Genomic DNA, 18,940 nt, shown 5'->3' with positions numbered 1-18,940 from the left:
CTCAAAGATGTATTCTGAGTGTTTTCGTTATCAATGATCAGAACCACAGGCAGGATGTGGTGCTGCACACCTGTAATCCCAGTGTGCAGGTAGATGAGGTATGAAGATGAGAAACTCAACAGAACTTTAATATAGTAAGATTCTGTATTAGAAGAAGAAGAGAGAAGTAGGGGGAGAGGAGGAAGGACAGATGAAGGAGGAGGTGGAAGAGGAAGAAGAAGAAAATGGTTTTGATTCATCTCACGTTCGTACGCTCCATCACTTCAGTGCCTCTCTTCCTCTTTCTCTTCCTCCCCATGCCTTGCCCCTCTATCCTTCAAGAGTTACTTTCAGTTATTCTCACTGCGGAAAGCTACCTCTAGTTCTCAGATTGGGCAGGACATGCTAGCTCTACAAAATGTTTCACGTGCTGTCAAACGCGGTCATTGTAAAGTCTAGGATTTCTTCCTTCTCCGTTAGATGACCACAGAGATGTAGTCATGAATCCACAAGCAGAGATGGGTGAAAAGCAAGGAACCAGTAAAAGCAGGCGAGCGGAACACCAGGAGAGTCTGAGGCCCTTCTTCATGGGTGTCTCCAAATGCCTGTGCTGTATGATAAAATGTATGTGTTGCTTTATTTTATGAGCAAAAACTATAAGACTGACTTTATAGCCTGTAGGATTATACAACACCCAATTTATGTTGGAAGACAGTTCTGGTTATTGTTTTGATAAAGAAAAGACAATTCTTTAGATAGAACTACGTATCAGATAACAAGAGCTGCTGTTTCAGGGGGAGTTATAACTAGACAGAGAGGAAGGCACCAGGGCTATGAATATACTGCCCCACTCTCCACAATGACCTCTTCATGGTTTCCCATGTAGATTCTCTTTGGCCGATCCAGAAGGAAGTTACGCTAGAGAAAACATCTTTAGCACAAGCCACTTTGAGTCAGCTTTCTGGGGGATGAAACAAAACATATGTATTGTGGCAGATAGGAGGGTAGGATGGAAAACCTCTGGAAGAGATCTGGGAGAGCAACAGATGGGTTCCCTGGTTTATTAAATGTTTGGTCTAAAACATATCCTACTTATTATAGCTGCCAAAAAGAACTGAGTTATTTACATTTATTATACAAGAAACTTTAAGGTTCTACAAGCAGAAAACATGTAATTCTATACCTTATAAACAGATTAATAACATTTAAGGATTGTGTTCTTTTTATATCCACAGAAAGCCAGTTAATTCCTGGAAACAATTTTTTAGAAGCCTTTTTCACACAGAAAGTTCTTACGAAGTATATAGTACTGACTTTAAATTATACTGCATGTATAAGCCCCTTAAATAAAATGAAGCAAGTAAATACCCATTTGAAATTTAAGTAGGCCTTTAATAGTACTGATTAAAAGTTAATCTAAACCCTAAGTTATTACCCATCTCAAGAATTTATTGATTTATTAGTTATTAGAATGTATGCACATCTATATTAATTTTATTTCTATAACTCCCTAAATTTAACTCTAAACAGACTCAAAATGACAGTATCTAAATAATGTTATAAAAGGTTTATAAGGTAATCAGTACAACATTATAAAAATCAGCTCTCAACATCCATTTTTTCTACTACTGCTAGTGAGGAACAGCAATTAGGTAAAGCGCAGATGCTCTGTGGATGTGAATATGCAGCAGCTCAATAACCTGATGCGGTCAACAGTATCCCTAGGCACCAATCCTGACCCTGTCGTTGTCTCAACCTAGTTACATGGCATCCAGAGGCTTTGAACTCAGTTTTCAGCACAGTAATGCACTAGTGGAATGTTAATAATAATAATTAGGTTTAAGAAAAGAAGTACACAAAAGACCATTTCAATTAAAATATTTTCTTTCTGCTCCTCAGAACACACATTTATATACTTCGAAGACAATAATTTTGGAATGTTTGGTGCTACAAAGACTGGTTATTCATGTGTTCAGCAAAACACAGATTTTAAGTTATTACCTGCTATCACAGAGTAATGACTCATACTGTGGCCCATCAGTGGACCAGGGGAGGGTCATAATGGGAGTAGAGAGAGGAAGCAGGGGTTTGGGAGATTAGGGAGGGGGCCAGAGCTGGAATATAAATTGAAGAAATTGTAATAAATTATAATTATAATTAAAAAGGAAAAATTTTCCTATTTATGTGAACAATTGTATAAGTATCCTATTTTTTTAAGTGACTTCAAAGCCAATGACTCCTTAACTGAAAATTTTACTTCACAATGGGGTAAGAAGCTTTTATCCTGAATACTGCTCTAGAATGTTATAATGATATATGATTTAATTTAATGATACAGGATACAGGATATAGGATTTAATTTAATGACACAGCAACTTCAGTTTGTGTAATATTCCACTCTGGCTCTTCCTCTGTATATGCTACAGGAGAATATTTTCTTAAAGAATGGTTGCCCCTATTACTACTGAAAACATATTATCTTCTTGCTAGGAATTCCTTTAAAACTGAACTTACATTTCCGTTCTCAAAAGTGAATACATAATATTCACAATATTTCACTCTGAAATCTGAATATTTCAACATCCCAAAATATGGCTAATGATACCAGTCATCTTTATGAATTTTTAATAATTCAAATACTACCATTATGGTAAGTAAACATATGTCAAATGTTTGCCCATCTCCATGGTATGCTAATGAATGGGATTTTCAACACACTTAAAAGCCCATAATCAAGGTTTGCTCATACAGCATCCATGTGTGTCTCTGGATTCATCACAACATTTAATACCATATTTCATACCAGCTCCAGTTTATAAACATGTAACAGTGATCTCTGTAGCCATCAGCAATGCATCCTCTCTTCTCTAACAGAGACTGGAAGAATAGAAAACCCTTTTCCTACCTTTCTGCACAGCTATGGGGAGTTCCTGAAGTTTCCAAAGGGACCAAGAGTCAATTTTTGTGCTAATCCTTTTCTTTCTTGATTTTTGTTGTAGTAATGCTTGTTCCGCTTCAGCCCTGTCAGTTTCCAGACTTTTAATGAGGTAGATGGCCTCTGCCAGCAATATCTCCATTTTCTTCTTCAACTCTGGACACTTCTCATCTTAAAATGGGAACATGCATTCATGCTTGTTAATCACTCAGCCCCTGAGCAGTGCGACAGAACATGGGGCTTACTGGAAATAGTCTTTCAAATATTTGTCTATCTAAGGGAAGTTTAGAAAAGTGAAATGATATTTAAAAGGCCATTTGTAACATAAAACAGAGCCAGGCATGATGGCACAGGCCTGTAATATCAACACTTAAGAGGCTGACAGGCTGCAAGATCCCTGTAGGGGCAGTCTGGGCCACAGAGTGAGGGATTTGCCTTGAAAACAAACAAAAGGAATTTAAGATTATATAACCCAATCATGAGGATAACTCAAAGATGGCATATTCTTCAGATACAGAATTTTTAGTGAACACATCAAAAGTGTATATAAATCCTCAACTAGTAACTTGAAAAGAATCACTGTATTGGAAGAGAAAACATCACCCAAGCTGCTTTATCTTAAATCATGGCCATATTCCCTTCCAGTCCTCAAGGACACAGATCACAATGCACAGTTTAAATCAATATTGAAGATTACTCTGTTCCTGGAAAAGAAGGCATTGATATTCTTCACCGTTATCAGATAATAACTTCTCCGCTTAGCCTTGGCGGACATTTTCAAATTCTATTTATTCAGCCTTAATTAACTCTGTTAATCAGAGACGCGTGTGATCCCTGGTTCACAGCTCTGGAATAATATGGCTTAATGTTAACAAAGTATTACCAGAGGTATTCATTCATCTGCTGGTGAACAAAATGTGTACAAAGATTAGTATTTTCTCCAGCAGCAATAATATGCTTTCCTCGAGAGAGAACAAGGTAAGGAAGACAGATGAGAGGCCTGTTCTGCTGGTATTTGTAGCTATAAACTTTGACTTTTGCTAACATGCAACATGACAAGAATACATAAACACAGTGTCAAGAAAGAAAAGGACACCGTGGAGGGGGGATGGGAAGTAAGACAGTGAAACAGCATAACACAGGAAAAGGGTGGATGAATTTGTTTTTCTTTTGGATAATAAAGACGATTTTTCTACTAGGTGGCAGTATCACAAATGGCTACATAATGCTTCTGAAGGCAAGCTAGACTGTTGCATATTTTTTCTCCTATCCTAGAGAGCTTGTCAAAAACATCGACATGTACCTTTAAATAATATTAATGGGCAAAAAATCTCTCCCTGGGCCCAGCTTTATCTGGTCTATTTGAACCTGTTGTTTGCTTTCATCCTGAGTACTTTACTGAGTGAGCCTTTAAGGAAATATTCATGGAACATTGACAATTTGTGAATGACCCCGTGAACAATCTCCCTAAGAAGTTTTAGTCTAACATACACAGAGATACTAATGTCACTGATAATCACAGCACTTTACTGAATTTACGAGTGCTTTACCAAAGTTGTTCTTTCTGTTTTTAAAAATTACCTTTTGCTCTCTCTTTAATGGCATGCAGTTAAATGTTATATGTGTAAGTGACCTGTGGTGCCTCTGATCCATTGTAACACAAATCTCTCTAATGGACACCCCTCCAAATAAACTCAGTGTATCTGTAAACAATGACTTGCAAATGTTGACACACTTTTAACAGGTTACCATCTTCCTGGTACCATGTGGATCTTAGTCTCTCCTGTGCATCTTTCTGATGCATGTTATGCTACATACTTTTACTGTGACTGTAGCCATCAATAACTTAATCTGTTCTTCTTCTGCATCTGTGATGTGTAAACACTGAAGTTTTCATCTTCTCTATAGACATTAATATGGAAAATAAATAATTAAATGAAGTGGATCAGTCACTCAAAACCGAGCCTCAGAATGATGCTTTGAAAGACAAAACAAAGTATTCTTCCTTCTAAGGAGAAGTCCAGAGTTTATCAGTGTTCCTCCGATGAAGGCATGTCTAAAATTTTTGTGACAAGCAAAGAGGAGAAATTTAGTATAATCTCAAAGCATATATCCAAATATGTTGAAATAGTATTCATAATTGCTTTAAGCCAATATTTAATTTTTGCAACTTTTTTATTAGATTGTGTTAAATTCTGATCAGATGGAAGCCCCTGAACCACAGCTATTTATGTCTAATGTGAGTTAAGACTAGACTTTAGAATGAAGTTCTTCAGTCTTTCTGCTACATGCCAGCTGGTCAGTAACTCTGTGGATAGCACCTACCCCACCAGAGAGACAGACAGACAATATCCTGGTCACACAGAAAGTTTTATCAATGACTCTCAATTGTAACTAGCTCCTTGGGCTCTGGGCAGGTATCACTATAAGTATACTTAAGCCAGTGTCTGGAACAGAAGTCAGTTAGAATAATCAACACTAGAGGAAGGTATGCTTCCCATAATGGCATAACAGGCTCTTTCGATATTCAATATCCAGAAAACCTGTATTAAAAACATGTTAAATAAAAGTTCAATGACTTGTAAACAATTATACATCCCTAGTATGGAGAAACAAACTTACCCCGTGCTTTTTCAGAGCGGCCTTCTTTCTCTGGAGTGGACACACCCACATCTTCCAGTTCATCTTTCATGGCAGAAGTCCTACGCATACATACCAAGGGAGCCGGCATCAATTCGTGAAAGATAAATGACTTAAAATTAGTCAAACAAAACTTGGTAAAACATTTGTGTGGAATGTTAAATGTTGTTTGCGTGGTAACCACACTAAATAGTGCAATAAGATAAAGAAAGTTCTATTATCCAGTAGTATTTACCCTCACAATAATAAAAACTTTTAAAACAATCATAAATGTCTTGAACTTTCTTGAGAGGAAATTAAAACAGTACTTTTATTTAGAAATTCTTATATCGAACTTCGTGGCCTGCTCTTTGATCACCTACTCCTGAGGAGGGAGCACATTACCAGGCCACAGAGGAGGACAATGCAGCCACTCCTGATGAGACCTGATAGACTAGGGTCAGACTGAAGGAGAGGAAGCCTTCCCTATCAGTGGACTTGGAGAGGGGAATGGGAGGAGATGAGGGAGGAAAAGTGGGATTGGGAAAGGGGACTAGGGAAGGGGCTACAGCTCAGATAGAAAGTGAACAATATGTATAATAAAACAATAAATAAATAAAGTTCTTATTTCCTAAAAATTTTATAAGATACAACTTAATTAATAAACTGTGTGTGTGTGTGTGTGTATGTGTGTGTGGGTGTGTGTGTGTGCGTAGGGGGGTGTTCTCTACATATGTGTGGGTGCTTGCCCACCAGAAGTGGACATTAGATGGCTGGCTCAGTGATTATGACCTGCCACATGTAGGTGTGGGCTGAGCTAGGCTCCTCTGCAGGAGGAGTATCCTTTGTAAATTACTGAACTACGTCTCCAGTTCCAAAGGGCAGGTTTGACTGAAAATTAAATGGATGTGATAGTACTTTGTTTTAGTGAGTTCTGGATAGCCAATACATACTACAAAGGGTAGGTTTAACCATTTCAGACTTAAAATTAGCAAGATTTTAGAAAAGTAGCCAGATAAAAAGAATGTTATTTCCTTTCCAAATAATCTTCTTACTGGAGTTTAACTAATACAAAATATATTTTTTTTACTATCACTATTTCTCTAACCTAATGCTTAGATCCTAAACTAAGTTTTCCTGTATTTTAAAAAATTTATATTTTCACTGATGAAGATTTTACATAAATCAGCATCAATGGAAAGATGGGTCATTTTAGAGCTTTTACTAAATCATTCATTTTTATTAAAGAGTCATTAAAATTAACAAGAGCTTCATGAATAACAAATATCATTAAAACTCATAAAATAACTCATGTTCACACTGTAGGAATACTTCAGCTTTTATGCAAGTCACCATCAAATTCATATCTTATTTTGGTGCATATCATTCCCATAAGTTTTAATTTTACCATTTGCAATGGTTGCATATATTATATTTCAAAATTTATTTCAAAAGTCAATTTTTATAAAATACATCCATTGTCTTCTTTATTTTTCCCTTCCTTTTTATTTCAGGAAATTTAATTAAGAATTGTAGTTTGAATTATATATATATATATTTTGAATTTTTAAAATAATCAATCATTAATTGTCCCCAAATCAATGATTAAACAATGCTTTTGCCTTTTGGCTTGCAGTCTTCATTGCATCTTGGGGCATGTTACCATACACAATTAACTACAGTTGTGAAGGTTTCATTGTTGTTGTTTGTTTGTTTCTTTGGGGCACCTTTGTAAAGCACTGGTTATCCTGAAACTCTCTAGTTATGCCAGCCTGGCTTCAATCTCACAGTGATCTGTCTGCTTCTGCCTCTGAGTAAGAAGATTAAAGGCACCACCACACCGGGGAAGCTGTAGTCTTGCATATTGTCTTCCAAAGTTTTGTTCTAATACCAAGTCCAATAAATCTTTCTATTACACTTTTAAAATAAAGTTATTTATAGTCAACTATTTGATTAAACACACTCTTCTCTTTCTCGTTTTAGTCTTTATCAGTGACTAATCTGCTCTCTGTCTCTATGGATGCAGCCACGATAAATATTCCACATAAAATATTAATATAAAGGTAAGCATTTGTGCCCAGCCCCTACAACATATATATTATACCTATAGGTAATGCATAGATATGTATAATATTTTCATTTCTTTAAATGGCATAAAAATATTTCATTACATAAATAAACCACAGTTTTAATTCACTGATAGTTTTTATTTTTCACCTCTTAGCTATCATGAAAACTGCTGCTTTGAACATTTGTATTTAAATTTTCATTTGAAAACACGTTTCAAGTTCTTTGGGGTATGTGTTTTAAGGTAGAAATGGTTGGCTTTTTAGGAGTGGGGGGGATTTTATTTCTTTGCTTATGTGTTTATTTTGTTTATTTTTTGAAAGAGGGTCTTAATACATACCTTAAGCTTGGTACCAATTGGCCATCATCTAGTCTCTACTTTTCTAGTATTTGTGTTAGGGAATGTGACAATTATACTTGGCTAAAGTTTTTTTTTCTATTTTTTACTTTTAAATATTTTTGGTATTAATTACAGTTTATTCACTTTGTATCCCAGCTGTAGCCCCCACCCTCGTCCCTCCCAAACCCACTCTTCTTCCCTCCCTCATCTCCTCACATGGCCCTCTCCAAGTCCACTGATAGGGAGGTCCTCCTACCCTTCCCTCTGGCCCTAGCCTATCAGGTCTCATCAGGACTGGCTGCACTGTCTTCCTCTGTGGCCTGGTAAGGCTGCTCCCCAATCAGGGGGAAGTGATCAAAGAGCCAGCCACTGAGTTCATGTCAGAGACAGTCCCTGTTCTCATTACTAGAGAACCCACTTGGATAATGAGCTGCCATGGGCTACCTCTGTGCAGGGGTTCTAGGTTATCTCCATGTATGGTCCTCATTGGAGCATTAGTCTCAGAAAATACTCCTGGGCCCAGATTTCTTGGTTCTGTTGCTCTCCTTGTGGAGCTCCTGTCCCCTCCAAGTCTTTCTATCTCCCTTTTCTTTCATAAGATTCCCTGCACGCTGCCCAAAGTTTGGTTACTAGTCTCAGCATCTGCTTTGATACACTGCTGGGTAGAGTCTTTCAGAGACCCTCTGTGGTAGATTCCTGTCCTGTTCCCTGTTTACTCCCTCTTTCAATTTCCATTCCATTTGCCTTTCTGAGTGATGATTGATCATCCTACCCAGGGGCCTCCTTCTTCTTAGCTTCTTTAGGTGTACAGATTTTAATATGGTTATCCTATATTATATGTCTAATATCCACTTACAAGTAAGTATATACCATGTGTGTCTTTCTGCTTCTGGGATACCTCACTCAGGATGATCTTTTCTAGTACCCACCATTTGCCTGAAAATTTCACGATTTCCTTGTTTTTAAAAGCTGAGTAGTATTCCAATGTATAAATGTACCACAGTTTCTGTTTTCCATTTCCTCAGTTGAGGGGCATCTGGGTTGATTCCAGGTTCTGGCTATTATGAATAAAGCTGCTAGAAACATGGTTGAGCAAATGTTCTTGTTGTGTACTTGAGCATCTTTTGTATATATGCCTAGGAGTGCTATAGCTGGATCTTGAAGTAGCACTTTTTCTAATTGTCTGAGAAAGGATCATATTGATTTCCAAAGTGGTTGTACAAGGTTACATTGCCACCAGCAGTGGAGGAGGGTTCCCCTTTCTCACAACACAACCTCTCCAGCATGTGTTGTCACTTGAGTTTTTGATCTTAGCCATGCTGATGGGTACAAGGTGAATTCTCAGGGCTGCTTTAATTTTCATTTGCCTGATGACTAAAGGCATTGAACATTTCTTTAAGTGTTTCTCTGCCATTGTATATTCCTCTGCAGAGAATTCTCTGTTTAGCTCCATACCACATTTTTTAAATTGGGTTACTTGATAGTTTCCTGTTTAACTTGATATATATATATATATATATATATATATATATATATATATATGTGTGTGTGTGTGTGTGTGTGTGTGTGTGTGTGTGTGTGTGTGTGTTTATCCATACATACATATATGGATATTAGCCCTCTGTCAGATATAGGGTTGGTGAAGATCTTTTCCCAGTCTGTAGGCTATCATTTTGTTCTGATAACACTGTCCTTTTCTTTACAGAAGCTTTTCATTTCATGAGGTTCCATTTATTGATAGTTGATCTTAGAGCCTGTGCTGTTGGTGTTCTGTTCAGGAAGTTGTCTCCTGTGCCAATGAGTTCAAAGCTCTTCCCCAGTTTTTCTTCTTCCAGGTTTAGTGTGTCTGTTTTGATGTTGAGGTCTTTTATCTATTTAGACTTTAGTTTTGTGCAGGGTGATAAATATGGATCTATTTACATTTTTCTGCATGTAGACATCCAGTTAGACCAGCACCATTTGTTGAAGATGCTGTCTTTTTTTCCATTGTATGGTTTTTTGCTTCATTGTCAAAAATCAGGTATCTGTAGGTGTGTGGGTTCAGTTCTGGACCTTCTATTGGATTCCGTTGATCCACCATTCCTTTTGATGCTAGTACTATGCACTTTTTATTACTATTTCTTTGTAGTACAGCTTGAGATCAAGTATGGAGATACACCTCCAGATGATCTGTTTTTGTACAGTATTGTTTTGGCAATGCTGTTTTTTTTTTTGTTTGTTTGTTTGTCCATATGAAGTTGAAAATTGTTCTTTCGAGTTCTGTAAAGGATTGTATTGGTATTTTGATAGGGTTTACATTGAATCTGTAGATTGTTTTTGGCAAGATGTCCATTTTTACTATATTAATCCTGCCTATCCATGAGAATGGGAGATTTTTCCAACTTCTGATTTCTTCTTCAATTTCTTTCTTCAGAGAATTGGAGTTTTTTTTCAGACAGGTCTTTCACTCGCTTGGTTAGAATCACATCAAGGTACTTTATGTTATTAGTGGCTATTCTGAAGGGTGTATTTTCCCTAATTTCTTTCACAACCCTTTTCTCTTTTGCATACAGGATGGCTACTGATTTTTTTGAGTTAATTTTGTATCCAGCCACTTTGGGAGTTCTCTGGTAGAATTTTTGGGGTTGCTCATGTATGCTATCATATCATCTGGAAATAGTGATACTTAGACTTATTCCTTTCCTATTTGTAAGCCTCTTGATCTCCTTTAGTTGTCTGATTGCTCTACCTAGGACTTCAAATACTATGTTGGAGAGATAAGGAGAGAGTGGGCAGCTTTGCCTTGTTCCTGATTTCAGTGGGATTGCTTTAAGATTCTCTCCTTTTAGTTTGATGTTGGCTATAGGCTTGCTGTATGTTGCCTTTACTATGTTTAAGTATGTGCCTTGTATCCTGATTTCTCCAAGACTTTAAACATGAATGGGTGCTTGATTTTGTCAAATGCTTTTTCGGCATCTAAGGAGATAATCATGTCATTTTTCTTCTTCAGCTTGTTTATAAGGTAGATACATTTATGGATTTCCTTATATTGAACCACCCCTGCATGCCTGAGATAAAGCCTAAATTGTCAAGGCGGAAGATATCTTTTATGTGTTCTTGGATTCGGTTTGTGAATATTTTATTGAGTATTTTTGCATCAATATTCGTAAGAGAGATAGGTCTGAAGTTCTCTTTTATGTTTGGTATCTGTGTGGTTTAGGTATCAAGGTGACTGTGGCTTCATAGAATGCTAATATTCCTTCTGTTTCTATTTTGTGGAATAGTTTGAAGAGAATTGGAGTTAGCTCTTCTTTGAAGAATTCTGCACTGAAGCCATCTGGCCCTGGGCTTTTTTTTTTTTTTTTTTTTGAATGGAGGCTTTTGATGACTGTTTCTTTTTCCTTGGGGACTATAGGACTATTCAAACTATTTACCTGATCTTGATTTAATTTTGGTAGATGGAATCTATCAAGAAAATTGTCCATTTCATTTAGATTTTCAAATTTCGGGGCATATAGGTTTTTGTAGTAAGACCTAATGATGGTTTGGATTTCCTCAGTGTCTGTTGTTATGTTTCCCTTTTTGTTTCTTATTTTGCTGATTCGTATAGTTTCTCTCTGCCTTTTAGTTAGTTTGGCTAAGAGTTTGTCTATCTTGTTGATTTTCTCAAAGAACCAGATCTTGGTTTTATTGATTGAGTTTTTTGTTTGTTTGTTTCTAATTTATTGATTTCAGCTCTGAGTTTGATTATTTCCAATCATCTACACCTCTGGTGTGTCTGCCTCTTTTTTCCTCGGGTTTTTAGGTGTGCTAGTAATTTGCTTGTATGAGATGACTCCAACTTCTTTCTGTAGGCACTTAGTGCTACGAACTTTCCTCTGAGCACTGCTTTCATTGTGTCCCATTAGTTTGGGTATGTTGTGCCTTCATTTTCATTGAATTTTAGGAAGTCTTTAATTTCTTTTTTTTTTTTTATTTCTTCCTTGACCAAGCTCTCACTGAGTAGATAGTTGTTTAGTTTCCATGTGTATGTAGGCTCTTTGCTATTTCTGTTGTTGTTGAGGTCTAGTTTTAGGTCATGATGATCTGATAGGAAACAAGGGATTATTTCGATCTTCTTGTATCTGTTGAATCTTGCCTTGTGCCTGACTATATAGTCAATTTTTGAGAAGGTTCTGTGAGGTGCTGAGAAGAAGTTATACTCTTTTGAGTTTGGGTGAAAAGTTGTGTAGACATCTATTGGGTCCACTTAACTTAGGACCTGTTTAAGTGTCATTATTTTCCTATTTACCTTCTGTCTAGATGATCTGTCCCTTGAAATCTTTAGTCTGGTTTGGAACCCTTAAAGTCTGCTTGACATCTGCCCAGGCCCTCTGGCTTTCATAGTTTCTGATGAGAAGTCTGCCGTGATTCTGATAGGTCTACCTTTATATGTTACTTGGCCTTTTTCCCTTGCTGCTTTTAATACCTTTTCTTTGTTTTGTAGATTTAGCATTTTGACTAAAATGTGACATGAGGAGTTTCTTTTCTGGTCTAGTCTATTTGGTGTTCTTTAGGCCTCTTGTATGTTATGGACATCTCTTTTTTTAATGTTGGGAAAATTTTCTTTTATGATTTTATTGAAAATATTTTCTGGACCTTGGATCCTTGTATCTTCTTTTTCATCTATTCCTATTATTCTTAGATTTTGTCTTTTCACGGCGTCCTTGATTTCTTGGGATGTTTTGTGTTTGGAACTTTTCTGATTTTACTTTTGCTTTGAGAGATGTATCAATTTCTGCAAGTGTATCTTCACCTGAGATTCTCTCTTTCATCTCTTGTATTCTACTGGTGATGCTCACCTTTATTGTTTCTAATAGTTTTTTCTAAGTTTTCTAAATCCAGGGTTTTCTCTGTTTGTGTGTTCTTTATTGATTCTAATACTGTTTTCATGTCTTATACCATTTCCTTCATCTGTTTGAATATGGATTACTGTCTTTCCAGATAACCTCTATTTTTTTTGTTTGTTTCCTCTCTATGTGCCAGTAATTGTGCCTCTCCTTGTGCCTCTATTTTTTTTGACTGTAGGTGCCTGTATTTATTTGAGAGCTTTGTTCATTTCCTTTTTATGTGCTTCTAATAATCTGTATAAGCCTAGAATTGAGATCCTTTTCCCGTGTTTCCAATAAATTAGCATGTCCATTTATTTTGGGGTTGCTGGTGAAACCATAATGTCCTGATTTTTGTTGGATGTGTTCTTATGCCAACCTCTAGCCATCTACTTATCTGTAACCTTTTGCTGTTTGTTCCTGGAGTCTGTACTTCTGCCTGGGTCCACAGACGGACCCACAGTTGAGAATACTGTCCCAAGAATCCTTATATTGCCCACAGTGGGTGTGGGTGAGAGAGCCCAATGTCTGGCTGATAGCGCGGAGCAACCCTGGATCTGGGATTCTGCATGCACGCACTTGAAGGTGTGCTCACTTCTAGCAGGCCTAATTGGAAAGTACGGGGGTTTCCCCTGTTCTCTCCTCTTAGATTTGGGCCAGCAGAGAGTATAGGAGATCCATCAGCTCAGTGGTGTCCACTGTTTGTCTGCTGGGCAGCGAGACCCTTACTTGGGATAACCACTTCTATTGTCTTAGTCCTGGAGCACGGAGGCTCCTATTAAGGAGCCGCAGCTTCAGCTGTTTCTGCAGATCTGGGAAGACGGTACCGCCACCTGCTGAGAGGCCCTACATCATTGCAGACCTGGGAGGCCTGGAAGGTTGCCAGCTGAGGGGGCTTGGAAAGCCTTTCTGGCCTGCCTCTGACGTGGGAGGCCCACAATGGCCTACTGAAAGGTGCTCACAGCTGCCTGCCGCCCACCAGTGGAACTGGGAGATTTGCCTCTGCTCTCTCATGTGCCAAGCAGGGAGGCCTGTGCTTGTGTCAAGGGTAAGTGCGGGGAGTGGGGCGGGAGTTTGAATATTCTTCCCTTCTCAATCTGCAGAGAGGTCTGCAGGTGACCTGGATCCAAATGGTCTCAGATCACAGGTTGTCCCCTCTCTCCCAGGAAGCCTCAATGGCAATATTCTGGCTTCAGCTGCCCTTCCACTCACCGATTTTAGAGTTTTGGATCCTGTGTGCCTCAGATAAGGTGCGCTGGTCGCCCACCATCTTGGATCTCTAGTTTTTATATTTTAATTAAATTTTTTTTCATTTGTACTTTTTGTTTTTATTTATTTACTATTAATGACAATTTATTCATTTTGTATCCCTCTCCCTCATCTCCTTCCATTCCCACCCCTCCTATTTCTCTCTTTATGACCCTCCCAAAGTCTACCCCCTTCTATTCCACCCTAGCTTATCAGGTCTCATCAGGACTGGCTGCATTATATTCCTCAGTGGCCTGGCAAAGCTGCAGCACCCAGGAGAAGGTGATCAAAGAGCTGACCACTGAGTTCATGACAGAGATAGCCCCTGCTCCACTTACTGAGGAGCCACATGGAAACTGAGCAGCATATGGGCTTCATCTGGGCAGGGACTCTAGGCCGTCTCCAGGCATAGCCCTTGGTTGGAGTATCTGTCTCTGAAGGCTCCAGTGGGCCCAGGGTTTTTGGCTCTGTTGGTCTTATAGAACTCCAGTCCCTTCCATGTCTTTTTAACTCTCCCTTCTTCCATAAGTTTCCCTACACACTGCCCAATTTTTGGCTATGAGTCTCAGCATATCCTTCAATACCCTGATAGGTAAAGTTTTCAGAAGCTACCTGTGGAAGGCTCCTATCTTGTTTCCTGTCTTTTCCTTCTTCCTTTATCTGTCCTGTTTGCCCTTCTGAGTGAGGTATCAGCCTCTTCCCTAGGTTCCTCATTGTTGTTTATCTTCTTTAGGACTGTAGATCTTAGTATGTTTATCCTATATTATATGTATAATATCCATTTATAAGTGAGTTTATACCATATGTGTCTTTCTACTTCTGGGTTACCTCACCAGGGAGGATCTTTTCTAGTTCTATCCATTTGCCTACAAATTTCATGGTTTCCTGTGTGTTGTTTTATTAAATTTTTATTCTTTATATTAATTAGTTTATTCGTTTTGTATCCCAGCTATAGCCCCTCCCTCATTCCCTTGCAATCACATCCTCCATCCCTCATCTCCTCCCATGCCCCTCTCCAAGTCCACTGATAGTAGAGGACCTCCTCCACTTCCATCTGACTCTAGCTTATCAGGTAGAGTCAGGACAGGCTTCCATCAGGACAGGCTGCTAGGTCCTCCTCTGTGGCCCAACAAGGCTGCACCCGCTCAGGGGGAGGTGATCAAAGAGCTGGCCAATCAGATTATGTCAGAGGCAATCCCTCTTCTCCTTACTAGGACACTGACTTGGAGACTGAGCAGACATGGGCTACATCTGAGCAAGGGTTTTAAGTTATATCCATAAATAGTCCTTGGTTGGAATAGCAATCTCAGAAATGACCCCTGTGCCCAGATTTTTTGGTTTTGTTGGTCTCCTTGTGGAGCTCCTGTATTCTCCAGTTCTTTGTATCTCTCCCTTCTTTCCTAAGATTCCTTGCATTCTGCCCAAAGTTTGGTTATGAGTCTCAGTGTCTGCTTTGATACCCTGCTAGGTAGAGTCTTTCAGAGGTCCTCCATGGTAGGCTGCTGTCCTGTTTCCTGTTTTCTTCTTTTTCCAATGCCCATCCTGTTTGTCTTTCTGAGTGAGGATTGATCATCTTACCTAGGGTCCAGCTTCTTCATTAACTTTCTTAGGTATACAGATTTTAGTATGTTTATCCTAATATATATGTATAATATCCACTTATAAGTGAGTATATACCATGTATGTCTTTCTGCTTCTGGGAAACCTCACTCAGAATGATCTTTTCTTTTTTTTTTCTTTTTTTAAATTTTTTATTAATTACACTTTATTCATTTTGTATCCCCCCCATAAGCCCCTCCCTATCCCACCCTCCCTTTCCTTTCTGCATGCATGCCACTCCCCAAGTCCAGTGATAGGGGAGGTTCTCCTTTCTGGTTTAGTCTATCAGTTCTCATCAAAAGTGGCTGCATTGTCTTCTACTGTAGCCTGGTAAGGCTGCTCCCCCCGCTCAGGGGGAGGTGATCAAAGAGCAGGCCAATCAGATTATGTCAGAGGCAGTCCCTCCTCCCATTACTATGTAACCCACTTGGACACTGAACTGCCATGGGCTACATCTGTGCAGGGGTTCTAGGTTATCTCCATGAATAGTCCTTGGTTGGAGTGTGAGTCTCTGGGAAGCTCCCTGTGTTCAAATTTTCTTGTTCTGTTGCTCTCCTTGTGGAGACCCTGTCCTCTCCAGCTCTTACTATTTCCCACTTCTTACATAAAATTCCATTCACTCTGCCCATCAGTTGGCCATCAGGCTCAGCATCTGCTTTGACAGTCTATACTGCAGAGGCTTTCAGAGGCCCTCTGTGGCAGGTTCCTACATTGTTTCCTGTTTCCTTCTTCTGGCTTTCAAAAGAGGCCCTCTGTAGCAGGTTCCTAGGTTGTTTCCTATTTTCTTCTTCTTCTTCTGATGTCCATCCTCTTTGCCTTTCAGGATGGGGATTGAGCATTTTAGTTAGGGTCCTCTCTTTTGCTTAGTTTGTTTACAAACTTGCTTAGTTTGTAAACTCACAGATTTTAGTGAGTTTATTCTATGTTGTATGTTTATATGAGTGAATATATACCGTGTGTGTCTTTCTGCTTCTGGGACAACTCACTCAGGATGATCCTTTCCAGGTCCCACCATTTACCTGCAAATTTCATGATTTCCTTGTTTTTCATTGCTGAGTAATATTCCATTGTATAGATGTACCACAATTTCTGCATCCATTCTTCAGTTGAGGGGCATCTGGGTTGTTTCCAGCTTCTGGCTATTACAAATAAAGCTGCTACAAACATGGTTGAGCAAATGTCCTTTTTGTGTACTTGAGCCTCTTTTGGGTATATGCCTAGGAGTGGTATGGCTGGATCTTGAGGAAGCGCTATTCCTAGTTGTCTGAGAAAGTGCCAGATTGATTTCTAGAGTGGTTGTACAAGTTTACATTCCCACCAGCAGTGGAGAAGGTTCCCCTTTCTCTACAACCTCTCCAGCATGTGTTGTCACTTGAGTTTTTGATCTTGGTCATTCTCATGGATGTAAGGTGAAATCTCAGGGTTGTTTTGATTTGCATTTCACTAATGGCTAATGAGGTTGAGCATTTCTTTAAGTGCTTCTCTGCCATTCGATATTCCTCTACAGAGAATTCTCTCTTTAGCTCTGTTTCCCATTTTTTAAGTGGATTACTTGGTTTGCTGCTTTTCAGCTTCTTTAGTTCTTTATATATACTGGATGTGAGTCCTCTGTCAGATAAAGGGTTGGTGAAGATTCATTCCAAATCTGTAGGCAGTCTCTTTGTTTTGATGACAGTGTCCTTTGCTTTGCAGAAGCTTTTCAGTTTCATGAGGTCCCATTTATTGATTGTTGCTCTTAGAGCCTGTGCTGTTGGTGTTCTGTTCAGGAAGTTTTCTCCTGTACCAATGAGTTCTAGGGTATTCCCCATTTTTTTTTCTAGCCGATTTAATGTATCTGGTTTTATGTTGAGGTCTTTGATCCACTTGGACTTCAGTTTTGTGCAGGGTGATAATTATGGATCTATTTTTATTTTTCTACATGTAGACATCCAGTTGGACCAGCACCATTTGTTGAAGATGCTATCTTTTTTCCATTGTATGGTTTTGGGGTCTTTGTCAAAGATCAGGTGTCCATAAGTGTGTGGGTTTATTTCTGGGTCCTTTGTTCTGTTCCATTGATCCACCATTCTGGTTCTATGCCAGTACCATGCAGTTTTTATAACTGTTGCTCTATAGTACAACTTAAGATCAGGGATGGAGATACCTCCAGAAGATCTTTTATTGTAGAGGATTGTTTTTAGCAATTCTGGGTTTCTTGTTATTCCATACGAAGTTGAGAATTTTTCTTTCCAGGTCTGTAAAGAATTGTGTTGGTAATTTGATGGGAATTGCATTGAATCTGTAGATTGCTTTTGGTAAGATGGCCATTTTTACTATGTTAATCCTGCCAAGCCATGAGCATGGGAGATCTTTCCATCTTCTGATATCTTCTAATTCTTTCTTCAGAGACTTGAAATTCTTTTCATGCAAGTCTTTGACTTGCTTGGTTAGGGTTACTCCGAGGTACCTTATGTCATTTGTGGCTATTGTGAAGGGTGTTGTTTCCCTAATTTCTTTCTCAGCCCTTTTGTCTTTTGTATAGAGGAGGGCTACTGAATTTTTTGAGTTAATTTTGTATCCGGCCAATTTGCTGAAGGGGTTTATCAGCTGCAGGAGTTCCCTGGTAGAGTTTTTGGGGTCACTCATGTATACTATCATATCATCTGCAAATAGTGATAATTTGACTTCTTCCTTTCCCATCTGTATCCCCTTGATCTCCTTCAATTGTCTTATAGCTCTAGCAAGGACTTCCAGAACTATGTTGAAGAGATATGGAGAGAGTGGGCAGCCTTGTCTTGTCCCTGATTTCAGTGGGATTGCTTTAAGTTTCTCTCCGTTCAGTTTGATGTTGGCTATAGGCTTGCTGTATATCGCCTTTACTATGTTTAGATATGTGCCTTGTATCCCTGATCTCTCCAGTACTTTAAACATGAATGGATGTTGAATTTTGTCAAATGCTTTTTCAGCATCTAGGGAGATTATCATGTGGTTTTTTCTTTCAGTTTGTTAATACGGTGGATCACATTGATGGATTTCCATATATTGAACCACCCCTGCATACCTGGGATGAAGCCTACTTGATCATGGTGGATGATATCTTTGATGTGTTCTTGTATTCCATTTGCGAGTATTTTGTTGAGTATTTTTGCATCAATGTTCATAAGGGAGATTGGCCTGAAATTCTCTTTCTTTGTTGAGTCTTTGTGAGGTTTAGGTACCAAGGTGACTGTGGCTTCATAGAATGAGTTTGGTAATGTTCCTTCTGTTTCTATTTTGTGGAATAGTTTGAAGAGAATTGGAGTTAGCTCTTCTTTGAAGGTCTGGCAG

General features: G+C 38.7%; 1 protein-coding gene across 1 annotated transcript in view; it reads right to left on the bottom strand.

Annotated features, from left to right (window-relative positions):
* Positions 1 to 18,940, bottom strand: part of Ccdc178 (coiled-coil domain containing 178) — a 267,043-nt gene that overhangs the window by 236,287 nt on the left and 11,816 nt on the right. The window contains exons 3-4 of the mRNA XM_055625711.1: positions 5,537 to 5,616; positions 2,885 to 3,085 (exon numbers count right to left, since the gene is read on the bottom strand). Of these exons, the coding sequence (XP_055481686.1) occupies positions 2,885 to 3,085; positions 5,537 to 5,616 (281 nt within the window). The remainder of the gene's footprint in view (positions 1 to 2,884; positions 3,086 to 5,536; positions 5,617 to 18,940) is intronic.

The sequence above is a fragment of the Psammomys obesus genome, unplaced genomic scaffold, assembly GCF_907164565.1.
Source record: "Psammomys obesus unplaced genomic scaffold, mPsaObe1.curated_primary_1811, whole genome shotgun sequence".
Lineage (NCBI taxonomy): Eukaryota > Metazoa > Chordata > Mammalia > Rodentia > Muridae > Psammomys > Psammomys obesus.
Note: the sequence above shows the minus strand (reverse complement) of the source record. Positions and strands in the feature narration are given on the sequence as shown.